The sequence below is a fragment of the Etheostoma cragini genome, chromosome 11 (genome assembly GCF_013103735.1).
Source record: "Etheostoma cragini isolate CJK2018 chromosome 11, CSU_Ecrag_1.0, whole genome shotgun sequence".
Taxonomy (NCBI): Eukaryota; Metazoa; Chordata; class Actinopteri; order Perciformes; family Percidae; genus Etheostoma; species Etheostoma cragini.
Genome location: NC_048417.1, coordinates 15,923,239 through 15,945,825, shown reverse-complemented (window position 1 = coordinate 15,945,825; position 22,587 = coordinate 15,923,239). Strand labels below are relative to the sequence as shown.

The 22,587-nt window shown below is 39.2% G+C and overlaps 1 protein-coding gene across 7 annotated transcripts in view; it reads left to right on the top strand.

Moving 5' to 3' along the window:
- tanc1b (tetratricopeptide repeat, ankyrin repeat and coiled-coil containing 1b) overlaps positions 1–22,587 on the top strand; it is a 91,923-nt gene that overhangs the window by 60,300 nt on the left and 9,036 nt on the right. For all 7 annotated transcript variants that reach the window (XM_034886482.1, XM_034886481.1, XM_034886480.1 and 4 more), the window contains 11 exons: positions 2,030–2,152; positions 4,290–4,571; positions 4,893–5,047; positions 10,563–10,794; positions 11,812–11,978; positions 13,824–14,431; positions 16,099–16,207; positions 16,546–16,668; positions 19,260–19,496; positions 19,831–20,016; positions 20,540–20,618. In XM_034886482.1, the coding sequence (XP_034742373.1) occupies positions 2,030–2,152; positions 4,290–4,571; positions 4,893–5,047; positions 10,563–10,794; positions 11,812–11,978; positions 13,824–14,431; positions 16,099–16,207; positions 16,546–16,668; positions 19,260–19,496; positions 19,831–20,016; positions 20,540–20,618 (2,301 nt within the window). The remainder of the gene's footprint in view (positions 1–2,029; positions 2,153–4,289; positions 4,572–4,892; positions 5,048–10,562; positions 10,795–11,811; positions 11,979–13,823; positions 14,432–16,098; positions 16,208–16,545; positions 16,669–19,259; positions 19,497–19,830; positions 20,017–20,539; positions 20,619–22,587) is intronic.

Below are 22,587 nucleotides of genomic sequence, written 5' to 3'. Positions count from 1 at the left end.
GATTTTTGGAAAAAGGCTGCAATGAAACAAAGAGTGAAACATTTAAAGGGGTCTGAATACTTTCCGTACCCACTGTATTTCGCCTTGCATTTTAGAGAGAATTTGCATAACTTCCAACCTTATTTTAAAAACTTTCACTTTTATTCACACAATGTACTCCTGCAACTTGAAAATGCAAAAAGGTGGGCATGATGATGGGAATACTGATCGTATCCATTGGTAAAGAGGAAAGTGGAGTCAAGTCATGGCATAAAAAAGAGTGCAGTGGTTGGCGCATAGGAGCTCAACTCTCTTCTCTGTTCTGTCATGGGAAACACAAAACTGAAGGTTTCAAAGGGCAGACCTGCCTCAGGAAAAAAGAGTCTTCATCAGAATACAGTCTGACATATTTGTACTGCTTCAAAGTCACTGCAAGCACAGGCGTCAAGGTATCATATGTACATTTTATCAATGAGTAAAGATGTGCAAGAATAGGAAGTAATCTGGAGACTGAGGGTAGAAAAAGAGCAGGATTTGAGGGCTATGAAGGCTTCCTGTGGGAATTATTGGCCGTGAAAAGGAAAAAAGGTTATTGTTTAGGATGAATTATGAACGACTTCCTCTTAATTTTTCAGTCTTTTGTCTTTAATATCCATGTGGAAGCATGTAGTTTGCATCAGTCAGCCTGCTGCGTGCTGCTCCTTTCTGAATCAGCGTACTGAATGAATCTCATCTCACACGACGTAGAGAGTCATGAACCTTGAGGGATAGCTAAGGGCTTGTGCCCGTTTCACTCCATAATGAGGTCAAGAGGTAGTCGGCAAGGTGGGAGGAGCCAAAGGACTCGTTCTTCGCACACCTGCAATGGCTGGGTTAAATCCGATCAACAACACCACGCCCCCTCATGTGACATGTCAGTGTGACCGTGTCAATCAGCCAACCACGCCTACTTTCTAAAGACACATAGCTAATATCATCAACAACCATCCCCTGCAAAAAGGTAACCAAGAAGGCCATCTTTTATTCCAGGCAAAGATGTATAAATGTATTGAGGAAGCTTCCTCGGTTACTCTGCCGTCAGCATACAGGTTTTAATTAATGGGACATTCCAGAGAGTAAGTTAGCGACTAAGTGAGGGGAGAGAGGGAGTGAAAAGAAGAGTTGAGTGTTTGTGACAGTATCTCCCGGCGGAGGCTTTGATTCTGGTCTTCAAGAGGGCCAAGAAAGCATGGATCACCATGGTGATAGCATTGTTGAACAGTGAACAGCAATTGGAAGAGAGACCTTGATGCACTGTGCACATCTTTATGTTTACAGACCCTGTCTTGTAACAGAAAGTTCAATTGCTTTGTTATCACTGGCTTTTTTTTCAACAAGTAGTTCATCTGTAGAGTTTAGTTTCAGCGAAGGACCTTCTTCTCTTGGCAGTTGAAAACATTTACTGCTTTGAGACTTCTGCTAAAAACAACACATGTGGGTAGAGCGTGACTTTAAACGTCCAAGTTTTATTCTGGATCTATTACATTCTAAGGTGTTAAATGATTAACTGGTATTATAATTCATTTTCTCCAAAATAAGTATACCATTAACAATAATTTTGAAAGTGTTCTCTAATGAATCACTTCATTCTATACAATCTATTATTCTCTCACTATTTTTAAAACGGTGAAGGTAATCTGCTTCCTTTGTATGCACCTGCAAGGGTGTTTTTGAGGACCAACCACTCACTGCTATAATATTGTGTGTAGCTGTCAGCTCAAACCAAAGACAAAGGGAGCATTGCTGTCTTGACTTAGGGATACTGTTATTCTTTCTGCTACAGTACAGTATATTGGTACCGGCACACACGGCCTCAAGCAAACTGCAAATGTCAGTGCGCACTGGCTAGCCTCTTCTTCCTGTATCTTATTAGAGAAATGCCAAATGTGCCACAACATTTTTCTTTTCCGCATGTTTCTGTTTTAGTCTTTATAGTCAGTGTGTCAAGATGCACTCAAGATGCACCAGGGTGTCAGCTTCACTTTCTCTTTATTTCTGTCTCTGTCTACAGCGACCAGTTCCACAAAGCTGGAAGACCTGAGCTTTCTTGATGAACAGCGGAACACCCCCCTGCGGACATCTATTCGCCTGCCATGGCACAATACAGGAGGAAGGCCACCTCAGGACTGTAAAGGTGACTGCACTATTTGTTGTTGCTGTAGATACACATGAGGCAAGCTAATGAATGTACTAGCCAATTTACTTATTTTGTGATAGTGACAATTTATACATTTATGTTTCACTTTTGTCAGTTGTACTGTCAAAGTTAGTGTTTTCATTGTTTTGGCTCTACTCCAGTGCACTAGATTTCAAATGAAACTGTCCCAGTGTCTGTGAGGATAAGGTGCTCTGTTTCAGGTTTAATGGTGTGTGCTGTGTTCATATCCATATAAGGTAGTGTTGGAAAGAGTCTAGGAATATTAGGTTTTTATGCTGTTAAAAGGTACTGTATGTATAAAAAAGTGCTCCAATTCATGCACAGTTCCTCTGAAGTAGATGTAAACACCCTCACAACCAAAATAAAAATTAAAGTCACCACTTAAACCTCATAGTTGTCGTTTAATTTCAAATCCAATGTGTTTAATTGCAGCGCCACAAAACTCTCAGAATACTGAAAGTATGCATTGTAAACACTATTGCACTGATTTATATTAATGCTATACTATCAAAAAGTAAAGTTCTGTGTTTCCTGCTTTAGCTCTACAGATAAAATCATGGCCTTGGTTCACCAGCTTTTATCTTGGCTGTATGTTTTAAAAACTCTGTCTCAGAGAGAAATCCCACAGATTGAATATTTTATGAGAAAATGAATAATTTAAGATAACATCATTAGATACTCAAACTATTTAACTCCATTTTGAAAACATCCTCTTCCTTTTCTACACCTCTTTAAACATGACGTTGATACAGAAGCATCATGTCAGTGGATTAATTTGTATATCCCTGAAGAAACATCCGTACTGAGAAACAGTCCATCTCTTTTCGGACTAAATTTGTTCTATACTGTATGTAGAGTATACCAGTATTCAATTTTTTGTTATTGCCATGGACTGCAGACATTTGGATGCCACTTCATGTCTTAAACTGTTCTAGACTGAAGTGAATAAAACAATTAGATATGGTTTGTTTGGGCAAGAACCACCACAATAGCCCACATGCCAGGTCAAAGGTTTGCCAGCAGTTAACCAACATAATGTTTAAATATGTTTTTTAAACCTCACATGTATATGTATATCATCAAGTATATCACCTAGTCCGTCAAATGTTTTAGAACTCATTAGAATGAAGAACATACAAAAATTATTTTAAATAATATTCAACCTGTATGCATTCTTTGTCCCATTAACTAAAAATGATGTGTACTTAGGAGTCTTGCCAACCATCTTTACAAAGTAGAATTATTACATTGTTTTTCTTCTCTCCAAGAAGCCATTTTGATTTATCTCTAATGCGTTTTTCAGTAAAAAGTTAAAGGAAATTTGAGCATCTAAGATTTTTTTTTTTTTAGAACACAGAAGCCAACAAATCCTCTTATTTGAAAGACTCAAAAGTGTAATGTAACTATTAATGTTAGCAGACATATTATGTTAGTAGTAGCAATAATAGCAGCAAGTTTAACTATCAAATGGTTTAAGCAATAGTTGTAAAAGCAGCATCAGAAGTCATATTGGTAGCCGTGATACTAGTATTAGTAGAGGATCAGAGCTTTAATAGAGTTCCTGAGTGAACAAGTGTTCTGAGATCTAATTAGTGCTGAAGTGGCCCAGATAGAATGTCCTCTATCAAGTCCTCTTACATTAAGATTCCACTTAAATTAGCATTTGTCCAAGCTAAAGCAGACAATGAACAAAAGAAACATTTTCAAAACGTAGGGTTTTGATGTACGTGGTACAATGTGGAAGAACAAAACTACTGAGATGATTCCTTAAAAACTGATATACAGTTGTATGCAAGTTTGTCTATTAAGGACAGAAGACACATTTATTCTTGGATAAATTAACTGAACTAAAATGCAGCATTAGGTTGAAATACTCAAAATTCTGTTTTATCTGAGGCTGCAGAAGAGCTTACAGTTGAATGTTAGATGTGTGAACACGAAGACACTGTAGTATTACTGACAGAACGTGCGATTTATTCCAAAATCAAATTGAAACCTGGTTCATGCCTTTGTCTAAAAAGCAGTATATCTGACACTGAGTAGTTTTGTGAGAGAAAAATAATCACACATTTGTAATTCTAATGCGTGTTTCTTTCCTAACGCTTTTTCTCAGCTCGATTTGCTCCCTACAAACCAGTGGACATCATGCTCAAGCCCTTGCTGTTTGAGGTGCCCAGCATTACTACAGATTCTGTGTTCGTGGGCCGAGATTGGCTCTTTCAGGAGCTGGAAGATGTCCTGAAGGTCATCGAGTCCACAGAGAACCACGGCGCTGTAGTGGTGGGCAGCGTTGGTTATGGGAAGACAGCCATTATCTCCCGGCTAGTGGCACTGAGCTGCCACGGAGGCCGAATGCGCCAGATCGCCTCCAACAGTCCTAGTGCCTCCCCAAAAAGTAAGCAATTTCAGTATTTGCCTTTTGATGTGAGCTCTCTAAATTACCTGCAAGTTTTATTTTATTTTGTTTTCATTTTAACATAAGCTTGGAGGGTATGGATGTGAACTGAGGATATATCCATTGACAATATAAACTCTACACACAACTATCGTTAAACGGATTTTAAATATATGGCTCGACAACATTAAACCCAATTATGCTAATGCATGAACTACTAAATAATACTTTTATTTAAATGCCATAATAATCTGTAAACACATAAGTCTATATTTATTTAATTTAAATGTATGTGACAAAGTGTGTGTATGTGTCTTCCAGGTGGTGGGGGACCAAGCACAGAACTTCCTCTCAGCCAGCCACCACAGCCCACTCCACCTGCCAGTGCAACCAACACACTGAGGACCAGCAGCTGCCCGGGGACCCCAGAGATGCAGCGACGTAGGGAGGAGGCTGTCAAACGCTTGGCTGCAAAGGTACATCTTTAGCCAATACTGCACTTAGGCTTTCCGGAGAAATCACAGTGTAAATAAAAAAACATTCACTTAAGTTTCACTAACTCTAACCATGATGATCCATCCCAAAAACAGACTATTATTTGTCAGTCAGCTACAGAAAAAAAATAGAAAAAACGGTCTAGACACTAATCAATCATTGTTGATAAATTGCATCTACGGTTTTGGGCCGTACTGTATATATCTTCCCTTCTTGCAGTTCCCTCTGTCTTTTCTTGCCTATGATACAATTGCTTTTTACAAAGATGTTCATGGTGTGCAGATTTTCTTTTAGTATGTATGAGATGCACTGCAGAAACTTGATATGGTGTCAGCTCAGTAGATTAATGTTTATACGTGTTTGTATTTGATTTATGGTTGTTGATGTTCATTTGTTTGATATTCAGCCTTTATATGGGTGGTTCTCAGCAGTCCACTGAGATTATGAAAGATGGTGCCACCGTTGGTCTCTCAGAGACCTTTAATATCCCAGGCTTGTTTAATTTGAGAAGCAGTGAGCTTAGTTAAAGACTTGGCCGTAAAAAGCAGGTTTAGTATTAATGTCCGCCGCATCTCACTACTGCAGTGTGACTGTGAGGTAGTGGGAAGATAGAAAACTTTGGCTCAGGTCTTTAGTGTGCCGTTTTAGCTCTGAGAAGGAAGGATTTTGCAATTTCTACGAGGAGAATTACCACAGGGTCTCTCTGTGTGGCCATGGAAACACACAACAGTATAGTCAGAAGTGTTGTCCTAAATTATGAGTTGGTGAAAAGCGCTATATAAATTCATTGTATTATTATTATTATTATTATTATTATTATTATTATTAAATAACAAAGTTAATTTGTGCTTCATCAAAATAGATTTTTTTAAAATATCTTTTATTGTTAGGATTGACATTTTAAATCAGTGGAGTGCTCTTTTAGCCCTAAGGCTAACCCTCTAGGTTCACACTGCGTCAAGAGTTATTAAGAGACTGATCTGCAAATGGACATGGACAATGCATCATTATTATTACTCCCTACCCTCCCGCTCTATGTGAAAGTCTGCCTAGTTGGGATTTCTTTAGCCATCTTGGAACAGTAACATAATTCTAACCACTGACCTGAGTTAGATACAAATCACTTCAATCAGAGATTCAGTATTACTTGCAGGTAATATAAAACATATTTTTCAGTGTGTTAAGATAGCAAGTGAACAGTTTAAGCATTTCTGGATTTTAGTCAGCAACACTGGCATCATTATTGAACAACTTACTATTGGAAACAACTTGTCTGTGACAGATATGGCAGCAAAGACACAGTTGGACCTTATCTCTGCAATGGTTTTTCCGATTATGATTAAAAAATGTTCAATGGGCAGACAAGTCCTTACGGTACCTGAAATGTTCATTACAGCTTGTTTTTTCTTTTTTTCTTTTAAAATCTGTTCTTAATAATTGTTAGCTCCACATCTTGGGATGCTGCTGTTAAAACTGTCATACAGTTGAGGCCAAAATTATTAGCCCCCTAGGAAATATGGAACATTTTCCTAAAATTCTTCTCAGTGTCTAGCATTGATAAAAATTGATATAATCAAACATTCATCAATGCTATTTAGTAGCTTTTGGCACATTTTGGAATATGAAATACATTTTTAGGCTTGCTTTATATCAAATATAGTGATAAATGGGGTGGCCAAAAATATTAGCCCCCATGTGATTTTTTTTCAACGCCATCTTTTTTTTTTTTTTTTTTTTGCTTTCAAAACACACCTGTTTAACCAGTCAGCTTTCAAACATCACCTGTGCAGTCAGTTGGCTTCCTAACAACACCGGAGTGTTCAATCAGCATAAAAGGACTCCAAGGAACAGGGCACTTGAACACATTATGGAGATGCTACTGAAAAAAATACATTTACTCACCTTGCCAAAGACAAAGAAAATCAGTCTTGAGATCCGAAAGAAGATAGTGGAGGCTCGTGATAAGGGAGAAGGCTATACTGACATTTCCAAGCTTTCACAGTGCCTAGAACCGCTGTACGGTGTATCATTGCCAAGTACAGGGAGATAAGTTCTGTACATAACAGACTTGGGTGTGGTCGTAAGTGCAGACATCTGCCAAGATGATTGTTGCTGACCTGGCCTCTTCTGGAGTTGATGTTTCAAGGAACACAGTTGTGAGGGTTCTTCATCGTGGTGGGCTTCACGGTCATCGTCCCAGAAAAACCCCTTAACTCAAAGAGCGGTACATCACAGCCAGACTGAGGTTTGCCCGTTAACATTTGAAAGGTAAAGATGAGTTTTGGAAGTCTGTGCTTTGGTCTGATGAGACTAAACTGGAACTGTTTGGGCACATGGATGTAGCTTATTTTTGGCGAAGAAAGGGAGACGCCTTCAACGCTAAGTACACAGTTCCCATAGTTAAACATGGTGGTGGGAGCATCCTGCTGTGGGGCTGTTTTGCAGCCTCAGGCACAGGGAGCCTTGTTCAGGTGCATGGCATCATGAAAAAAGAAAATTATGTTGAAATTTTGAGGGATAATATGCAGAAATCTGCTCGTAGTCTCTCGCTGGGTCTTCCAACAAAACAATGGAAACAATGAAATTTGTCCAACAGTTCCTGAACGATACCAGAACCAAGGTCCTGGAGTGGTCCGCACAGAGCCCAGACCTCAATCCTCTTGAGAATCTGTGGCGGATGCTCAAAGTGAAGGTCCATGCTCAGAAACCACACAATTTGGACCAGTGCGAACAATTTTCAATGTAAAAATGGGCCAAAATCCATCAGGACACTTGTGCCAACCTAGTAAAGAACTACTCTAAGAGGTTGTTGTCATCGTTGTTGTGGCTCAGAGAGGGTACACTATTGACTATTAATGACCCGGGGGCTAATAATTTTGGACATGCCATTTTTGCCCTTTCTTGTTTCAACTCTGTGCATCAATAAAATATTCAAATCAAACTTAGTGGACATTTTGTCTTTGCTATGTTGAAATCAAATACAGTCTAAACACTTGTTGTTAATGGTCATTTCCATGGAAAAATCTATAGTTTTGTAAAATTTCATGAGGGGGCTAATAAACTGTAGTGGTATGCTTTTGTCAATCAGTTTCTAATCATCAAATCTTACATTTTTCTTGTATTGAGCATCCTCAAATAATTCCAGGGACAGTAACTTCTCCACTGGTTTTCCCTCCTGCACCTTTGTGGACTACTGTCTACACCCTTTCCCCATGTGCAGTTTATAAAACAGCACCACTGCTGCTTACAATGCAATACCTGCACATTCAGTTCACAGTTGACTGAAACTCTCAGAATCATTCAATAACTTTGGCATTGTTTAGCATGCAGAGAGTTTTAAAAAGGAAGATGGGGGGGGAAACTAAATTTCACAGAATATTTTGATTTACACTTAATTTGAATTCCTTTGTTACGATGGGTTGTTAGCTCTTTTGATGGGTGATTCAGCTTTCTGATTGGACTTGTTGAGGCTTTGGCCTCATTTTTACTGATTGCATCCTGGTGATCCTCATGATGCCTCCTTAGTAGTAAAATGGGGCATGAGATAACTACTGTACAGTTTGCCAATGCCTCTGGGAATGCTGAAGTTCATGCACCAGACAGCTAATTTAATACCACTGAGGCTCATCTAAATGTCTGAGAAACCCAAGCAATATCCCTTCAGCCAGTTATTGTGTAAAGTGTTTCCAACAGGCACTCTCCCAGGGGCTCTGTTCCTGTGATGTGTGAATACTGATGCGACACTGAGCAGCTTCTGTCAAATTCTGTCAGTTCTTTTTAATCATTGATTTGAAAGTGGTATCATAACAGTGGCACTGAGGCCATTACATTTTACGGTTTATCGCAAGTTTTATGTCTTAACCTTATGACAGAGGCACATTTTTAGGCATTGTTTCTTAACAGTGAATTCAATGTTGTGCCGGTACATGAAGTACTGCAGGTGCACTGCAGAATGTTGCATCATCATGTGTTGCAAATTGTACACAAACTATCACTGCAGCCTCTTTGTCAAACACCTATCTAAAGTTATTGTATTTATACAAACAGCATGCAACTTTAATTTAATGTATGCTACTGTATATTAATTGATTGTATGCCCCAAGAGAAAATTGTTCCACAGTCTGTTTTCTCTGGAAAAGTAAACCACAATTTCACAGCCCTGTTTGCAACACAATTATTCCAGGGGACCGATGAGCCATCGTGGCTTACAGAATTCAAAAATTGAAGAAATGTCAATGTACCAAATCACCCGTTATAGTATATAATGTTTAATGATGTTTTTGAATGAATATCTGAATCAGTTGAAATGTTATTCTCTGGGTTTAATTTAGTTCCTGTTCTCTCACATTTTTTTTCTTTTTATGATGTTATGTAGAGACAATTTATTCCCATTGAATTTAATAGCAGGCAGTCCTAGGATGATGTATTCTTTACCTCTTAAAAATTGTGATCATTTTCTTCCTTTGCTTGTGCGTTTAGATCCTGCTAAATACTTGCTAAGTTACCTACCTCAGACTACCGCATTAGCTTTGTAGTGGAACACATTATTTTGCCAATTCTGTAAAGAGCACACATCTGGAGACAACTATTTTATATTGTAGTAGATGGAGGGATGCAATGTGCCATAGACAAAGCTCCAGCCCAGTTAAATCGTGATTACTTGATTGAATCACATTCCCTTCTTTGAGCACCGCCTTCATGAACTTCTGGATTGGTGTAGAAAGTTTATGGTATCATTGCTCCTACCTAGTCTTGTTTCAGACCTCTAAATCATTGTCACCATCTTTCAGTCAGATGGCTCATAGTGGATTTGTTAGTTCATGTGGTTTATATTTCCTTTCAGATGTCACTGTTGTTACACTGTTGTCACTTTAGTTTGTGATTTTTCCAGAAGTTGGTCACTGCTGTTGATGGAGCATTAGGGAACAGAGGAAACAGTCACCTGCTCCTCCTGCTGATCTCAGAAGTGTGTCAGCTCCTCCAGGTTGCACTGTAATTAGAACAGAGTCATACGTCCCCAGGGCATCTCTCTTTCCTTCTTCCTTATCCCTGTCCCTCCTTTTTCCTTCGAAATCAGACCTCCTTTTAAACACTGCAGCAACCAGTTCCGGCTCAGAAGATCCTTCTTTTAGAGCTCTACCTGGGATCCACTGGCTCCTTTTTATAATACAGTTCATCTGAGGTGGTCAGCCTTTCTCCAGTTACTTCATCATCCATTATAAAGTCATGTTCTCAGCTTGGTTGAAGGAATATGTGGCTATATGGTGGCTAAATATAAGACGGCATCACAACATTTTTGTTTTTAGTAAACAAGGCAGTTGGCTTTTGCAAATGCAGTGACGTTATTAAGTGTTCTCAGCTTTGCATATTTTCATTGCTAAAGCCAAAACTAATTTACAGTCTGTCATTTATTGTTGTAACATGTTTTTAATACTCATTAAGTGTAATATTACCCAGGCTTTATCATTTTTTCCCCCACTTTTCTTTGTGTTCCAGGTGGTGGCATATCACTACTGCCAGGCGGATAACACGTACACTTGCCTGGTACCAGAGTTTGTTCATAGTATTGCTGCCCTGCTGTGCAGAGCACATCAACTCAGTGCATACCGGGAGCTGTTGCTGAAAGAGCCCCACCTCCAGAGCATGCTGAGTCTGCGCTCTTGTGTCCAGGACCCTATGGCCGCTTTCCGGAGGGGGATCCTTGAGCCCCTAGCCAACCTTCGTAAAGGTAAAACACCATTGTATCATATGGGACTCATACTGTGACTCAGTTTGCTCATTTACTGTTTTATTCTTTAACAGATGGATGTTACTCCATAATACTCCAAGAAATGTATATTATAGAAAACATTATTTAGATGGTACAGCACTTACCCTTGGCAGAAGTGCTGAGAGGCATCCTAATAATTTTTTTGTATGTGACCACATTTTTTAAGATACCTGAGACAAACTGTGCTTGTCTTTAAGGTTTCTAACTAACAACCAACGTTACGTTGTAGTGTAAAATGCCTTGAAGGCCATCTGAAAGCTCTGCTAGATTTATTGTTCCAAGGTATAACTATGCTCCAAATGATGAGTTTTGATAAACCAACTACAAAGCCATAATAAAATCATAAGCAGGTTCATTTTGAACCCTGCTTGCCTCACATACTGTCTGCACTGTCCTCTTTTATCCCTTTTTAATGACTTCCTCCCAGTTATTAATTTGTTTACACATGGTTACATGTGTCCTTGAGCCCTGAACCCCTAATTGTTCCAAATGTTTGTGCATGCGATCCAGTGTTAGTTGCTCTGGATAAAAGTGTTTGCCAGGTAACTGTAATGTAATTTTTATGAAATTGTTGGTGTTATTTGCTATGTCATTAAGAGACACTGCACCTTCCAAACAGTATAGGAATGCACAATACAACTATTACAAGCTTAAAAGTATACCAAAGAATCAGGGAAAGTCAATTTCTCCCTAAGAGTAACTCAAACAGCTGGCACTGAAAGTAACTGTTGTCTTTACAGAGCAAATGTGACTTAACATTCAATTAGAGAGTAAAGTAGGAGCAGTGGCTGTGTAGATGATGAAGCCAAGTATAAGCCCCTACCACTCGCCCTCACCGCAAATTTGAGAGAGAGAGAGGGTTTAGTTACTCCATTAAAACAAGGAACCTTGTGGTGCAGTTTAGTTGAACTGATACTTTAATGAGCTTTACCTCACTGCCCCTCATCTTCCCTTTGGTTGTGGATGTGTTTCTAGAGAGGAGGATTCCAGAGGAGGACCACATCATCTTGATAGATGGGCTGAACGAAGCGGAGTTCCATAAGCCTGACTACGGAGACACCATTGCCTCCTTTATCACAAAGATCATTGCCAAGTTCCCCTCCTGGCTTAAACTGGTGGTCACTGTCCGTGTCAGTTTACTGGTAAGAAAGGAAAAGAAAACATTGTGTGAAGGTTGTCTTATGCCAAATATATTTTCTTGCAATATGACATTTGTCTTTATGTGTCTGTATTTATTACAGACGGTTAGGTAATTTAAGAATTCTCTCAACGCTATTATAAGATGTAAACAAAAGTCCGATCTGCCGTCCCCTCCTGATACTCTCGCTGACTGCCATCAAACGTGTGAAAGTTAAACGGTTTGCCGAGCTGCTCCTCCTTATCATACTCTACTGTCTACGGAGTCATTTTTGTCAAGCGTATCCAGGAACATTCAAGAAGGAACTGAAGTATCAGTGACCCGGGAATCAGGACGGCACGAAAAGGAAGGAGCAGTCACTTCGAGCTGACTAGCTTGAAGAAAAAGTGACACTAGGTCGATCAGTTACAGAGATGTGCTGGGCCTGTGTTGAACTGAGCTGAGGCTTTGACATGCCTGATGAGACCCACGACGGCTGATTTTCTTTGCTGGAATGAAGCACTAAGGCCTGGGATAATAATGTAATAGCTGACTTCCAGAACTCAAGTTATTAATGCTCAGGCAGAAGCCAGGCTGAGATAGTGTCCATCAGTATGCAATGCACTACAAATTTCAGCCCATGTGTTTTTATCCTTTGAGTCAGAATTAATATTTGGTTTATGTCATAGTTCTCTGTATGTGCTTAATCAATCTATTGTAACCCTGCTATTGTGTATTCAGCTCTATTAATCCGTCAGGATTTATGGTCTAGAATTATTTTTCTGATGCCCCAGTTAAATGCAAACAATGCAATTTACTTAAAACGTTTCTGTGAGAGTGAATGTAGTTGGGCTCTGATTGACACAATGAAGTAGTTTTTTATTTTTTTGTTGTAACATCTTAACTTGCGAGTCAGTTTCCAGTTTCACATGTCACTATGTCCGAGTAACTTTATTCAAATCATTTTACATGGCATCGGTAAAGCCACATACTACTCCATCTTCAGTGGAATCCATGAAGAAATACTACTCAGATTGCAAGCACATCATCATATTTGTGCATAAAAGTGTCAGAGTTGTGTTTTGCACTTGGAGCAAACAAATAGGAGGACGTCAAGGAGGAAGGGTTCAGGATATTGGCCTTTGCTTGCTAGACTAATATCTTGCTTATCCATGAGCTGTTGCTAGCACTTCACTCACCTTGGGGATTATAATCAGTGCATTTCAGTGCATGTGTGGAAACATGTGTTTGTGTGTGTGTGTTTGCTGTACCTTGTCATGATGAGGAAGAGAGAAGTGTTATCTCACTAGTGCAATGTTTCTTTAGCCTCAGACAGGCAGAGGATTGGAGGATTATGGTGCATTGCTTTCTCCAACCCCTAGGACATAGATTGAAATGTGAGCTATGGGTCAGACCTCTGTTGGAAGTGTTCCTGTTGGCCCCATCATCCCATCCATCCCCTACCTCTTAATACTCACTTTCCCAGTCCTGTTTTTCCTCATAGCCACATTTCCAATAGTAACAAGTGTCTGCTTTGGCCTGATAGCTCAGCTTGTTTTGTCCCCTACTGCTAAAAACGGTCTTCTGAAATTAAACACTCACAAGCCATAATTCTTCTGTTTGTCTTGTGTGGTAATAATGAATACAATTTATATTGCAGAGGTGAGAAAGAGAACACTACTTATTGGTATTTGGGTATTGAGTTTGAATTGATTAATTTTCTCAACAATATAGGATCATTTGCATTAAGAATTGAAATATGCAGTACCAGTCAAAGTTTGGACACACTTTCTCATTCAAGTTAAGGAAACCTGTGACTGGTACTGTAACTCATATGTTGCTGACTGTCTTTACCTTGTTTCTTCCATAGGAGATCACCAGCCTTCTGCCCTTCTCCAAAATCTCCCTAGATGACTTTTCCGACAACATAGAGATAAGCAACGACCTCAATGCGTATGTACAGTACCGTATCAATGGCAGCAAGGATATCATGAACAATATTAGCCTGAATGGCAAGGCCGACCCTATGACAGTTGGCAGGCTCAGTAGCCACCTGATCTCCCGCAGCCAGGGTTCCTACCTGTATCTTAAGCTCACCCTGGATCTGTTTGAGAGAGGTCACCTGGTGATCAAGAGTGCCAGCTACAAAGTTGTGCCCGTCTCATTGGCTGAGCTCTACCAGTTACAGTGCAACATGAAGTTCATGACCAATTCAGCCTTTGAGCGCTCACTGCCCATCCTCAATGTGGCGCTTGCCTCACTGCACCCCATGACTGACGAACAGCTGTTCCAGGCCATTAACGCTGGCTTCATCAAAGGGGAGCTGCCATGGGAGGACTTCCAACAATGCATGGAGTTGCTCTCGTGCTTCCTCATCAAACGGCGGGACAAGACGCGCATGTTTTGCCACCCTTCATTCAGAGAGTGGCTTGTATGGAGATCCGATGGAGAGAGTACAGACTTCCTTTGTGATCCCAGGTCAGTCCTCTTATTTTTTTTAGGCAAATGCAGTAACTCAGCATCTTTCCTTTTGGGCTACTATTACATGAGAAGTCTGTAGCATTACAAGTAGACCCTAAAGAATCTGTAGGAAGGTACAAATTAAGCCCTAATAATTACATGGTAGTACTCAAATTTATTAAAATTAGAAGGCTTTTTATCAAAATATCCTTACAGTAATTTTAAGTCTGCCTTGGAGCACTGCTTCAAATAAATGCACACTAGACAACACTCAAGTTTCAGAAATAGTAATGTGGTTTGTCCATGAAGTTTTTACTTATGAATTAGTTATGAATATATGAATCATGGCCAAAGTAGGACTTCGTGAAAGAGTAAGTAGAATGTTTTGATCAATTAGGGCAGCTTAATAAATCTCTGAGTTGGAGAGGAAATTTAGTTTGGGATGAATTATTAATTGTAATTGTCAACATATCTGTTTGTATACAGTCGCTAATGTACTGTATTGCAACTTTTTTAATTTGTAAGTAGCAATTCACCAGGACACTACTGACATACAGAGAATCCCTCCAGCAGACAGAACAGCTGAGTTTCCATTGAAAAGTCTAATCTAAAGCTAAAGCTAATAAGTAATATTGCCAACCTATATTAAAATAGCTGAGCGTCCAAATTAAGTGGGATTATTTCATAAAACTCATGTTATCCGTGTGTATTCATACCAGTGTCCCTACTAAAAAACAATATAGGGAAATGGACAAAAATTATTAAACAAGTTGAAAACTATGAATATCTTTTTTAATTTGCTAAAGCTGTGTACCTTAACATTTTACATAATGTATATACATAGTTGTGTGTTACTACTTTGTATTCCACTTGAGTTTCCGAAAAAAGACTTGTGTAGAAAGTTTTCTTTGTTTCCTGCCATGCCCTTCTTGCCCTGTAAAACAGGCTTATCTGCTTTTGTAGTGCTACCTTATTGTAATTCTGTAGCCCCCTTACCGACATTAGAGACAGTTATTCACGCCTAATAAACTGGATGATGTCACATTGGCATGCTTTTTTCCCTCCCTGTTACTTCTTAGTATCACCTCTGCCCACAAAGTGGTGTCTCTAAATGGACCAGAGCTGAGCTTCATATTCTGGTCATTCACAGCCTTCCAACTCAGAATCTGGCACAGGGAACTCACACAAAAGCTTACTGCACAGCCTCTCTGTTTGTTGCAGGGCACAAATAGGGAGAATTCTAACCAGATCAAAGTGATTTGCATCATGCATGTCCTTTTCATGAAGTTTTGCATTAATTAATGGCAGAGTGTCTGAGTGAAAAAGGAAAGGAGAACCCATGGGCTTTACACTTTTTCCCATCTGCATTTACATCAAATTCACAAAAGGACATAACAAATTAGTTCTCCATGACAATGCCAAGGTGCTCTTCATGACCAAAATGAGTAGTTTCATTTTCAGTGAGGAAAAAGAACACACAATTCATCAGATTTACATATAGCGAAAGAAATACCATCCAAAATTTTGTCCTGAAGCAGAAGACGTGATGAGGCTATATTGCAATAGCTTTATTATATAACATTACGTTTTCAACAACAAAATGTCTCCTGATGTTTTGCTGTAATTATATTTGTTACTAATTCTCTTTTACAGCTGAGTATCCTTTCTGTTGTTTCCTCACCCAGGACTGGCCATGCGCTTATGGCTTTCATGCTTTCACGCCAAGAGGGGAAACTGAATCGTCAGCAGACCATGGAGCTGGGGCACCACATCCTCAAAGCACACATCTTCAAGGTACAACTATGGAAGCTAGACAAGCTTTCTACATTCATCATTGATTGAAATCCATCTTTTCTAGAAAATGAATGTTGTTCATTCTCTGTGACTATAAAATACATAGTTCATCAGATGAGAATCCATAGGATGTGAAGATAGCTTGTTCAACTTAGGTTCATTGACTTTGTGTGTGTGTGTGTGTGTGTGTGTGTGTGTGTGTGTGTGTGTGTGTGTGTGTGTGTGTGTGTGTGTGTGTGTGTGTGTGTGTGTGTGTGTGTGTGTGTGTGTGTGTGTGTGTGTGTGTGTGTGTGTGTGTGTGTGTGTGTGTGTGTGTGTGTGTGTGTGTGTGTGTGTAGGGCCTCAGTAAGAGAACAGGTGTGTCATCCAGTGTGCTGCAAGCTTTGTGGATTAGCTGTAGTGCCGATGGCCTTTCTGCCGCCTTGGCCTCCCTGAGGAATCTCTACACACCCAACGTTAAGGTAAAGATCTTTCTCCACCTCTTGTATGTCAGTTAGACTTGTTAGAATTAGCCCATTAGATGACAAAATGGTAATTAATCGAGGATAATTGATCCATGGCCGTCTCTTGTCTGTGCATGCAGATGAATGGGGCACAGAAAGTTATACAAGGATAAACTTTGGTTTTTACCATCAATAATAGGGGTGGCATGGTTAACAAAACCCCGGTATTGGGACCATTTCTAAGGAAAGCCAGGTGAGATTTTGATACAGCAAGAGGGAAGACATTTATGATGACAACAAGCCGGTCATTCTTTGTCAAAAAAGGAGAACGTGTATTGCCATCTACAGGAACTTTTGTGGCTTTTTAGCACACAAAGATTGAAATATTACAGAATCAAATTAAATAACTTGCATTTATCAAACTGCCAACTTCAGTGAAAAGAAAAGACAAACTCTTAAAGCTCCGTCTTTTAAATAATTCAGAATACGTTATACATAGAAAGTTGTGATTTTTGTTTGTATAGTTGTTAAAAAATAAAAAGGAAACTTGTTGGGGAAAATAAAATTACTCTTGGCTGTGTTTTCCTACTAACCTTACCATAAAGGCTCTGGATGCTGCAAATGCTGGTATAATATTAAAATGGCTGGTGGATTTAAGACAAAAAAATTATTTATTGAATGAATTGAATTTGAACATGTCTGCCGGTGGCTTGTTGATCTTTACATTGTTAGTTAATTTCCTACAGTGGACTGGGACACACATTCATACAGTTTGATAAAGGACTTATTGGACTTTAACTTATCATTGCACTTACAATAATGAGCGTGGCTGTCCTCAATTTAGGTCATCCTGTCCGTCTAATCTGTTTTTTTTCCTGCATCAACCATGTGCAGAGCCGACAGGATTGAAACAGCAGCCGCTTCAGCGGCTTTAGATTGAAAAAACGTTACAATACATTGATATTAAAATGTATACAGGTTGGCAGGACGGTCTGAAATGTTTTGAACCGTCTTTTGCTGTACGTTTTGTTAGAAACTTGTCCACACCTCTTCTTTCGCGCAAAATGGAAACACTGTCGGGTGTCTTACACAACTGTGAAATGCACACACGCTCCGAACCGAGACTAGCAAACCAAACAGTTTGGACGTTTTTTCATAAACTGTGCAACCCCTAATAAATATGTTTTTACTGTATACTTTATTCAGTATGCAGTTACAGTTTGGACTTGGATAGTCTATTAATGATTTGTTGCTTCTGGAGCCCCTTCCAGTTTGGTTTTGAAGGGGAGAAAATCATTGGCCTTTCCTAGATTATGACACAATGATGTATTCTGGTTTGAAGTGAAATTATCCTACATATTTTCTCTGCGGTTTAATGGTATTCCATCAGTTGTTGTCATCCTCATTGTCTATTTGCAAGATATTGTGTGAAAGTTTAACATCACTCAAAGTGACATTTACAGAATGACCTTGTTCTGTCCTCTGGGAAAAACAGAGAACTGCTGTTCATTTATTCCAGATTGGATACAACACAAAGCACACAATTTAATTTCCTATTTCCTTTTGTCAGATACTCATTCATCTCCGTTCTGTTTGACTAAGCATTTAATATTGATTCCCTCATCACGGAAGAGAATAACACATTTAGTAGGTGCATTCAGTAGAATGTGACCACTTAATTTTGTGTCTGACCTTTGCCTGGTGAAAAATATCTGAAGCTGAAGCAATAAGAGCTTTTGAATTAAAATGAGCTACAAGGGGAAAATCTGTAATGTAAAATGTATCTTGGTCTGAGATCTAGATTCTGCTGCTGTTTGAATTAGTTATTGCCCGTGGTGTTAACAAATCCTTAAAAGTCATACATTAGAAAAAATGACCTTAGAAAGTTGCTTAATCCCCTGTCTTGTTGCACCTCCTTTATAACATTTTTTTTTCTTAAGACAGCTGTAATCCATTTTTGTAATGTTGTAAATAGTGTAGAGACAATGTTTTGCTTCTTGTCAAGGCACTTTAGGTAAATCTTTCACAAAAAAATGAGTGCATGAAAAATTCAGTTGATATTTTTCTTCATATACGTATGTTTAGAATGCATCTATAATTTTGTCATCCTGATTTTGCATATTTAATTTTGCGATTTGGATAGATTTTGTACACAAATCAGTTGCATCTTTGTCTGTCCTGGACGAGGGATCCTTCCTCTGTTGCTTTTTCAGGGGTTTTCATTTTTTGGATTTTGATAGTTTTTTTTTATTGGCTAAGGATAGAGGGTGTTGTATGCTGTACAGATTGTAAATCTCCTTGAGGCAAATTCATTTTGGATTTGTGATTTTAGGATTGTATGCATAAACTTCACTTGACATGGTTGAAAACAGATTTTTTTACTTTGAAATCACAGCATGGCTGCATGTTGTTAATCTTTTATTTCCTCATTCAGGCAATTACATTCATCTTTAACAGTAAACAATAAAAGAGATATTTTACACAAAAGGGCTTATAAATGCAATAAAATTGATTTTTTTTACAAATAATACAAGCTCACCGATAGTAACACTTTGATAACATTGTTCCAACACCAGCTGTCTGTGTTTGCATTTTATTTGTACAATCAGGTGAGCCGCCTGCTGATGTTGGGTGGGGCAAACGTGAACTACCGTACAGAGGTCCTGAACAATGCGCCGGTGCTTTGCGTCCAGAGCCACCTCGGCCATCAGGAAATTGCTTCCCTGCTGCTTGAGTTCGGGGCCAGTGTAGATGTGGTGTCTGAAAATGGCATGAACCCCCTCTGCTTCTCAGCCGCTGCAGGACACTTGGGACTAGTTATGCTGCTCTGTAAGAGGGGGGGCAAGGTGAGGAGCCCACATTTGTAACCCTCTAGTGTTATAAATAAAGATGAGTTAGAAATATCTTTAGGCCAGTGTAATGGCCGTCTACACACACTTTGCTCAGCTGCATTGATGCAGTACCTAACTCCAAGCTATTTAAACATACACTACATGTATCCAAGGTGTTGGGCATTGATTAATATCTTTATTTTGAACATGTAAATAAAATAAAACATCAGGAAGAATAGTAATTCAAAACAATTAAACAAAAAAATAAAGCCTTTCTACGCTACTAAATAAATAAATATAATTCTTGTGTTTCGGTGCAATAAAACTAACCCTGTTGTATTCCCACCAGGTTAACCATGTAGATAAGAGTGGTCAGTGTGCACTGGTCCATGCCGCTCTCCGAGGACACCCAGAGATTATCCAGTACCTGCTGGAGCTGGAATGGAGTGCTGAGGGGCAGCAGCAGGACTGCACTCTGAAGAACAAAGCTCTTCAGCAGGCTTTAATAGCAGCCTCCAGCATGGGTCATACACAGGTCTGACTGACACACATGCACATATTTTAATCAACCCCCACCAGTCCCCTTAAACATGAAAACAATCAGAGCACATCTTGTTCGCTGTGATGATAAAGGTTCCAAGTGTTACTCAGCCTTGTATGTCTGAAAGCAGGATTTAGGGATCGATCACAGTGCAGTGCCTTTGGCTGCCCAGGTATGATGCAGGCTCAAGGTTTATTTTGGCTTCCTCATTAGTTGGAATGTGATCCCAAGGCCCGACTCAGAATAACAGAACTGGGCCAAGCTAAGGCGTCAACCCACATTTAAAAGAAGACCCCGTTAAAGTCGAAGTACTAATCACATGACTTTACAGAGTGGTTTAGAGACAAGTGGTTCTCTAGTCTGCTGTGTTTAATTTTTACGTATTTTTTTCCGGTAGTTTTATCCCTTTTCTTTGCCATTCTGCTACAAAATTAGCATATCATATAACCGCTTGAAGGTTTATTTGATATCTTATGCTGACACTGTATGCCATTAATCTAAGTTTCTTTTTTGGCAGGTTGTGAGCGGCTTGCTGGTGTTGAATAATGAGCATGCTGTGCAAATTGATAGCCACGACACTCTGTGGGGAGAGACAGGTATGTTTTCATTAATCTTTTTGCATTATGTGGCTCCCTTGTATCATCGCCTGTTGTTTTAGCATTCTGGACCTTGCTGCTGCAATTGCATGCTGCAGTGGAAGGTCTTGTATCTCTCTTCTGCACAGTAATGCTTTCTGTTTGATGTAGAGGTCACTCCTCCCCAATGTGTGTGATTTCTGGTAAAATCATTGCTTATTGTGGCTCATGTGGGTTTCTACTTAGTTTAGTCAACACAGCATTTCCTCTGAACAATGATTTACCAACATGCCGCTGGATTTCAGCTACAGTATCCCCCTTGGTGCTTAATGTTAAGATCCTGCCAACAGTTTGGACATTTTGATGTTACTCCAACATCTGTTGTATACATTGCATTTAGGTATACCAGGGTTATTGCTGTAGAATTGCATATAGATTATAATTGACTTATATTTTGATGTTTACATTTAGCTGTTGATCTTAGATGAATATTTTTTCTGAAAAAGATGTCTTTTGCGACTGGTAAGTTTGTGCGTCTGCCTTTTGAAAGGTGAGGAATGACAGAAAGTAAGAGCCAGAGTTTGCCATTGGTAGGAATGTTGTGGAAGAATGAAAAGTCCAGGGAACAATATGAAGTCTAAAAGCAAGAAGTGGCTGCCAAGTGTAAAACTGGCTAGAAAAAGGCATCATGATTTTTAAGCTTTTGCAGAGGTGATGTGGTGATGAATGTACTGTTTTTAGCTGTACATTATGTCATTATCACTGTGCACACCAAGAAGTGGTTATAAGAACAATTATTCACACATGCTGTTTTGTGGTTACCAGTTTGCATGTTAGGTAGTACTGTATGTCTGATACCTTATGTAAGTTTTAGACATATGCACTGTTAGAGCTGCAGTAGTTGTACTTGGGAATGTTTTGAAATGTTGGACACATTTGAAATGTTTGTAAAACTTTAGTGATCCAGAGCTTTAAATGTTCAAATCATACCCCTTCTTCTTTGACAACAGTGCTTGAGGCTTTTTTGTGCACAATCATACTAGATAGAATAGATTTAAAACATGATTTTTTTTGTCTGTCTGTCTCAGTTGTTAGCAGCATTTAGCAGTAAAAGTTGGGTGCTACAGGAATGTAGGTCAGCCCATTAGTGGAGAGGCTGTCCACAGTTTGGCTAACGGGTGCTTGTGCCCTGCTAAATGACTGCAGGACTTCTGACCTTATTACCGTCCTGGGACAAAGAGTTGTCCCTCTGAAATATTCCTTTGTGGAACTTCTGCCCTGTTTCCACTGATAGGACTGGAATGTGTGCTCTGGTACAATTGAAACACCTGTCTGCTCGTTGTTGAAAACAATACATATATTGTCCAAAGACAATATATTTGTCCAGAGATTTAAGTTGCATTATAAATACTTGATATGTAACCTGAACATGACTATTGCTGTGAATAATAGTAATCATACTCTCATAAACATTGGAGCTGCTGCAGTATTTACCTGTCAGCTCTGTTTACAAAGTGGGAGTTAAATCACAGCCAGCACCCTCTTGGCATGCCGTCTGAAGTAATGAAGTATTTTATCACAGGTAGCAATAGAAAGAAAAATAACACCACTGATCTGAAACAAAGTGACTCCAAATCCTTTGCATGACCGCATATTCAAATATTTTTTGCACTCATTTAAATCGAGATCCAAGCTCATCAGCATTCAGGGCAAACACAGTTATGACTATAATGTCCGTAGTTTGTCCACTGGGTCATGCTTGAAGGAAAGCTGCAATTTCTGCAGACCTAAAATGAATATTTAGTGGTGTATTACATGTAGAGATGCAGCATTGTAGAGGAGTTCACTACAGACAGTAAAAATCACTGCTCATGTTGGCTGGATGCAAACAACAGAAATGATTAGCGCTGAGCGATATATTAAATCTTACTTTAACCTAAAATCCCTTTCCTACCATTCAGCAAGCAGATTTAATAATCCAATCTGGTAG